General features: G+C 41.1%; 1 protein-coding gene across 1 annotated transcript in view; it reads right to left on the bottom strand.

The window, feature by feature from the left end:
* Positions 1-408: 408 nt before the first annotated feature.
* neb (nebulin) overlaps positions 409-6,989 on the bottom strand; it is a 69,676-nt gene continuing 63,095 nt past the window's right edge. The window contains exons 133-142 of the mRNA XM_063497579.1: positions 5,409-5,501; positions 5,010-5,102; positions 4,615-4,707; positions 3,897-3,989; positions 3,307-3,414; positions 2,757-2,943; positions 2,361-2,453; positions 1,996-2,136; positions 1,792-1,901; positions 409-1,255 (exon numbers count right to left, since the gene is read on the bottom strand). Coding sequence (XP_063353649.1) covers positions 1,082-1,255; positions 1,792-1,901; positions 1,996-2,136; positions 2,361-2,453; positions 2,757-2,943; positions 3,307-3,414; positions 3,897-3,989; positions 4,615-4,707; positions 5,010-5,102; positions 5,409-5,501 — 1,185 coding nt within the window. The 3' untranslated portion in view covers positions 409-1,081. The remainder of the gene's footprint in view (positions 1,256-1,791; positions 1,902-1,995; positions 2,137-2,360; positions 2,454-2,756; positions 2,944-3,306; positions 3,415-3,896; positions 3,990-4,614; positions 4,708-5,009; positions 5,103-5,408; positions 5,502-6,989) is intronic.

Genomic DNA, 6,989 nt, shown 5'->3' with positions numbered 1-6,989 from the left:
AGCTGTAATAGGCAATAAGGAAACAATGGACATGATGAAGCTGTAACCACACAAATATTTAATCTAAAATTCCTGCTCCAAAGCAAACACGTCTCATTTAGTCATTTCCCCATTTCCTCCCCCGTCTTTTCAGTCTGTCACCTCCTCAGAGGGAGGGATTAATACAAGGGGAGGAAGTGAGGAAAAGAATGAAGGACGTAAGAACCGATAATTGAGAAGGGCTCGTGTCTAGACTGTTTTGTATTTGGCTCGGGGAACTTCTACTGTTCGACTGGTGCAGTGAAAAGAGTTTTTAGCAGTGATCTAATGAAAGAATCTGAAAGAAAAAAATGAGTGAAATGTATAGAAGAAGATGCCCAAAGTCAAAACTGTAGTAAATAAAGAGGAGGAGGCAGAGTGGTGCAGGAACTTGGTGTGCTTTATTAGCTACTGATTGAAGGTAGAGGACGTGCTTTAGCCAGGACCTAAATAATCGGGAGAAACAAAACACACATTTTACTAGTGGCCAGCCTTCGTTATAAAGGAGGGAAAACTGAGGCTTGGCGCATAGAGCTTCTCATGATTTCATCATGGAGGAGGTAGATGGTGACTTACTCCTTTCTAACGTTCATATTTTCTCTACATGGACTCTCCATTAAAAGGGTTACATGAAACTTTTCGAGCCCATTGTGTTTCAGAGAAAATACGTTGGACAAAAATATGATAAATAACGTAAATGAAATGTTTGAAATGTACAAAATCAAAGGGCCAGTTTGTGTGTTAGCCTCGCTTTTCCAGGACAGGAACAGAATAGTTAAAACAATCTAACACACGTTGTCATTCGTAGTAGGCACATTATGTATAATCAGATCTATTTATATGGGTCATGGCATGAAGCTAATATCACATCCACAGGGAGCGGGGGCAGCAGCATATTAATGATGACAGACTCCACGAGAATCACAATACAAGTAAAACACAAGTACAGACACTACAAGCTACACATTGCACTAAGCCACAGTTGTGATCACAAGAAGACTGATGAGTTTGCCCTGTGGATGCATCTCGCCCACTACGGAGGGACCGTGGGCGGGCTCTGTCTTTAGATTGCTTCAACGTAGTTGGCTGGCAGCATGCCGGTCTTGCCGGTACGCTGAACAGTACCGTACATCCAGCCTTCGTCGATGGACTGCACGTTGACGATGACGTCGCCGTCCTTGAAGGACACCTCGTCACTGTCGGCTGCGGTGTAGTCATACATGGCACGCACGGTTTTCTGAAGGAAAGAAGTCAAATCAGTGTGAGACGGACACACTTAACAAACAAGCAGAAATTTTAAATTCAGCTTCTTTTCTTCAGGCAATAAAATAATTCAATTCAATTCAATTCAATTCAATTTTATTTATATAGCGCCAAATCACAACAAAAGTTGCCTCAAGGCGCTTTATATTGTACAGTAGATCGCACAATAATAAATACAGAGAAAAACCCAACAATCATATGACCCCCTATGAGCAAGCACTTGGCGACAGTGGGAAGGAAAAACTCCCTTTTAACAGGAAGAAACCTCCGGCAGAACCAGGCTCAGGGAGGGGCGGCCATCTGCTGCGACCAGAAAATAATGTAACTGATGTACTAAAATAATCATAATCTCACTGAACGTTTCAAACCTGCTTTACCTGACTACGCCAAGCATCATCAGAGTTAATGTGGCATTTTTCTGTTAACCTGTAGCATCACTCCCCACAGGAAAAAAGTTAAACCACGTAAAGCGAATGGAGTGTATGTACAATATAAATATATGTTACTAACCCCGGTAGTAGAGGGGTGTGAGGGAATGGAAGAGACTGTGGTCTGCTGGGTGGCCACTGAAGATGACCTCTGCTGCAGCTCCACGGTCTTCACAGTAGCATGCTGGTAGCCTGAAGATGTTAAAATAACAAACAGATTAAGTAGAGGGAAAATTAATCTTCACTCTCAAGTGTATTTGTTGCTGTTTAGTCTGATGAGGGTTACCAATAGAGGAGGTCATGAAGCCATTGCTGTAGAGGGACAGGTGGTGGTCAGCATCCTGGGACACCTCAGACTTCTCATCAGCCACGCCGCTCAAAGCGCTGGTGGAGCGGGAGTGCTCTTTGCTGCGACGCTGAGCTTGTACTGTCAGAACAGCATTAGGTGAGAGGCTTCTTTAAGACATTATTTCTAATGCGTATTATTTATTTAACTATCAGTGACACACCTGCTCCACACACGAGAAGCAATACATAATCCTTTGCCAGTCACTTAGCTTCCATGACATTTAATGATAACTTTGAATAAATCCGTCGGGAGCATAACTAAAGCTTTGGCTCTCTGAATCGATCCTCTAGAATCTCATTCACCTGACATCATGTGCAGACTCCTGGACTGGATGTTGTCCTCAGCGGGGTCGTAGTCAAACACAGAGCCGGGGTTTGTGCGCCACACACGCAGATCTGAGGAGATGAATAGATCAGTCGATAACAGTCTGTATTACAGTTTAGCTTCAGGTATGTCTGCTGAATAAAGCTAATTATACATACCATTGTGTATAATGATATAAAATAATAGTACATGCAATATGTAATATGTCTTTCCAAACTTAGCCTTTAAAGGCTTTAAATTCAAAGATAGTCTGACCTTTTCTTTTTTTTCTCCAGAATGTTATTTTTAAGTATTTTGTCTTTCAGTTTTATTTATTTTTTGCTAACACGCTAACAACTCCTAAAGCTCAGAGAAGTGCTTGCTGTTGTCGTTACCAGTGATGGTCTCCTGGTCGTGCTCTATGGCACGTCTCCTCTCCATCTCCACCACGCGCCTCTGGATGCCACGGTAGCTGATGTCGCTGAAGTCCTGCGTGTTCCTCTTCACGCGCTCTGTCACAAGATCAGTGGTGGTGGGAGTGAAGCTGCCCTTGCTCTTCTCAAAGTCCTCGTGGTATCTCACCTGAAGTGCACAAATACGAAACACGGTAAGTGAAGCTGCAGGGTGGATGGACCCATTTTGCACGAGCCAACCAAACTGGCATCAATGCCAGCCTCCACTTTAACTAGTTAAAATACTAAAATGTGTTGTCTGTCTTTTTTCTCTATACCAAATCCATTATTTCTTCATTATTGAATCAATTCTAATTTTAGTTTGTCTTTGTGTAGAAACATTGTTTAAGACTGGTGACCAGATTCTTGTTTTAAATCATTTTGAGATGATGTGTCAAAGAGTACTGAAGCCTTACTCTTCAAGTAGTCAAGTAACAACAAAAGCACTTTTCCACTTAGAACAGAAATTAATCAAACAACCACAAAAACTTACCCCAGAAATGATACGCTGAGTCTCCCTGACGCGCCTCATCTCAGGTGTGTCCAGAACGAAGGCGGCTTTGCCCTGGACCTGCTTGCGGAAGCTGTCAGAGTACAGAACCTAGAAATGACAGAACAAAAGTACTAAGGATCTAAAATATTTCACACTCCCAAACCATCATTCAATAGCCGTTAGCATCCACAGCACAAGAGGTGTGGTCAGAGAGACTTAATGCCAAGAGGACACAGGCAGCTGCTGGCAGGGATGAGCTATGGCACTACTGGAATGAATTAGCAGGGAGACTTTTATTAAGTGGGCGAATTATTAAAAGGAAGTAAAGTTATTTTCCAATCTTCAGTGGGAGACCGAAAGGAATAAGATCAAGTGGGAAAACAACAGGAGAGGTTAGCATTTATGATGTGCACAGGCACACCACAGCTGGAGGTATTAAACATATTTAAAAAAAGAGAGAGAGTGCAGTCAGGTGAATTAATACGATTAACAAGAGCCAGGGGGACACATCAGAGTTAGAGAAGGGTTAAAAAGAGGTAGGAGTAGAACATTTCTTCAGCAGAACATGTTCTACAGGTTCTGAAAGGTACCGAGCTAATGTTTTCTTGGTTCCTTTTCACCCGCTCCATCTCTGGAGTAAACACCACAGGAGTTCCCTTGGCTGAACTGTCTTTATACAACACCTACAGGGAAGAAGCACAGCACCCCGAGGGGCCAATCAGAAACTCAAACACATACAGACCACGCACACCTATAGGACTGCTTTCATAGACAAGGAGGAGTTTTCTGGAAATATCCGAGATTGATTAAACTCAGAGAGGTCATTTCTTTAGTTGGTGGCATTTTTTTGGTATATTATTTTGGTATATATCAGTATATTCAAGCAGCGTCTGAGAAATTGGTCCTATAGAGTGATCCATCCTGGTAGCTCCTGCTGAGCAGCCAGGATCTCGGTTGTACGTGGAGACAAACATCCCTAATGCTTCAGCAGGAGATTTAGCTGTGAAGTGGAAATTAAGAGCAGCACACAGCAGCTTAATGTGAAGAAAGATGAGCTGCAGGTTAGAAGATAGTAGACTCACAGGCCAAAAAGGAAGATTTAATTCAGTTTAGGGGACTGATGATTGAGGATTAAAGTAATAAAGAGAAAAAGGCAAGGGTGTAAATTAGATGGATGGGCAGTCTGGGCCCTGGATGGAGCTTGATGAGATGAGCAAGAGATGATGAGGAAGGGGGAAGTGTATGATAGGCATTATTATAGGACTCTACTGTTCACAGTTAGGAGCAAACGTGGTTCGGTTCCACTACCGAGCTGATGTGCTTCTGGGTTTCTTTGACTCGCTTCACTTCAGGGAGATCCGGTATAGCTGTTCCTCGACCCAGAGAGTCCTTGTATTTTATCTAACCAACAAAAATTTGGGGATTCATGCAGAGAAAGTACAAAAAAAAGTAAGTAACAGATCAATAACAGAAAAACACGCAGACAAAAAGCCACAAGCGGCACTAAAAATCACAGCAGAGACAGAACATGAAATTAAACACACATCGTTCCCTAAAAAATAAAGAAGCAGGTTTATGTTAGACACACACAACAACTACTGGGAAGATCTACTGGAGGCTAAGGAGAATTGTTATGGCACTGTTTGAGGTGAAGGGATGAACGGATGCAAATCGGAGACTAGGGGTTCACTGCAGTGGAGTACCGTGCTAATATTTTGCTGATTGCGTTTAACTCTCTCCATTTCTGGTGTCTCTGATATTGATGTGCCTCGTCCCACGCCTTCTTTGTATTGATGCTTTGAATAAAACAGCACAAAAAAGTCAATTATTGTTGTAACACACTCAAAAGATGATTAGTTTTAAATTTAGGAGGGAAGGAAGGAATTTCAAAAAATTAAAAAATTCCAAAGCGGAGTAATAAGGAAAGGGAGGGTATTTTTGTCTCGTAAAAGGAAATGACATATGGAACATGGTTAGGATGTAGGAGCGCTAAATACAGGAAAGGTAAAGTTTTCTAGATAAGTAAGGTGAGATCAGAGGGCGTTTGGGGGGAGTTATTATAAGGAAGTCATATTAGGGTCACTGCAGTCTTTTTCCTCTACCAGGCTGATATTCTTCTGGGTTTCTCGGACCCGCTTCACCTCAGGCAGATCCTGTATGGCTGTGCCTTGACCCACAGAGTCCTTGTACTGTATCTGCCCATTGCATAAGTTACACAGGTGCAAAATCAGACGGTGACAAACAAAAGCACAGTATGTACTGTAGACACATACACGGTGCAGTTATTCATAAAAACAACATGAACACCTGAAATTAGAGGTTACTGATCATACTGACTTCCAGACATATTTATGTATATTTAAAGGGACTAATGTAAAAATATGCAGGTCGTTTTCAGCGTGAGTGATGTTTAGTTTAGTTTATAGTTTATTTAGTTTATTCAGGGTTCAGATGAAATTAACAATGAATTACTATACAAGCTCTTAAAGTCCCCTGTGGATGATAAACTGTGAATTATTTTACAGTGGAAGCAAGAAAAAGTCCTCTAATGAGTTATAAAAAATGAAATATTAGCATGAGGACAGATATCTGTAAAAAGAAAGTTGAATGTAAACTCATTATTTGAAGAGATTAGATGTGAAGGAAGGTCTGGTTTTACTTTTTGATACTAGAGGAGGGAGGAGTGGCTGAGGAGTAATGAGGTAGGGCAGGGTCACTCTGTTGAGTACCGTGCTAACGTTGTGCTGGTTGCGTTTAACCCTCTCCATCTCAGGGGTCTCAGGCAAAGCTGTTCCTCCTCCCAAATCCTCTTTGTACTTAATCTTACACGGACGAGGAATGAAAGCATAAATGAGTGGTTAGCCTCACTGAGCGCTAATTTACTTATTCTTATTTACCTTTGGGAGCACACGTCAACAAAAGCACACAGAATGAGACAAACATCTATACAAACATTTAAAAAAGAACGCACACATTTCAGGTGCTGACCTCAGAACAACTGAAATGAAAAGGTTACTGATCATATCGGTTTTCAGACGTAGGTGCATGTGGGTGATGTTTAGTTTAGTTTATTACTTCAAGGTTCAGATGAAATTAATTATGAGTTATTATGAGAGCCCTCACAGTCCCCTGTGGATGATAATATTCGAATTATTTCACAGTGGAAACACCATCTGTTTACACTATATCACCAAAAGTATGTGGATACACAAATAATACAACCGTGTTTTGTTGAGACTGCATTTTAAAAGCATGGACATTCATGTGTTGCATTTACTGTTGTGCTTGCAGGGATTTGCTCCACATCAGCCACAAGATTCTTAATAAGTTCAAACGCTGAGTCTGCATGATGAGGTCTGGATTCTGTCAGGATCCAAATATAAAAGGTTATTTTTTCATGTACCCAAGTCTGTTAAGTCCTCTAAAATGAACAAATGTGAACTAACATTTCCAAACAAAGGCACAAGAAAGTCTCCACATACTTTTGGTCATCTAGTTCTTAGCATCTAGGGATTTTTCTGGGCTCCAAAAAGATCCTTTAATAAATCTAAACAATTAAATAATTAGAATGAAAAACAGGTTTCTGTAAAAACAAAAATAGTTGGATATATAATTATTATTTGAAGAGATTAGATGTGATGGCAGGTCTGATTTTATTCTTTGATGCTAGAGGAGGAGGAAAT

Source organism: Pelmatolapia mariae, linkage group LG16_19 (assembly GCF_036321145.2).
Source record: "Pelmatolapia mariae isolate MD_Pm_ZW linkage group LG16_19, Pm_UMD_F_2, whole genome shotgun sequence".
NCBI classification, from domain to species: domain Eukaryota; kingdom Metazoa; phylum Chordata; class Actinopteri; order Cichliformes; family Cichlidae; genus Pelmatolapia; species Pelmatolapia mariae.
The sequence above is the reverse complement of the archived record's forward strand: the minus strand, read 5'-3'. Positions and strand labels throughout refer to the sequence as shown.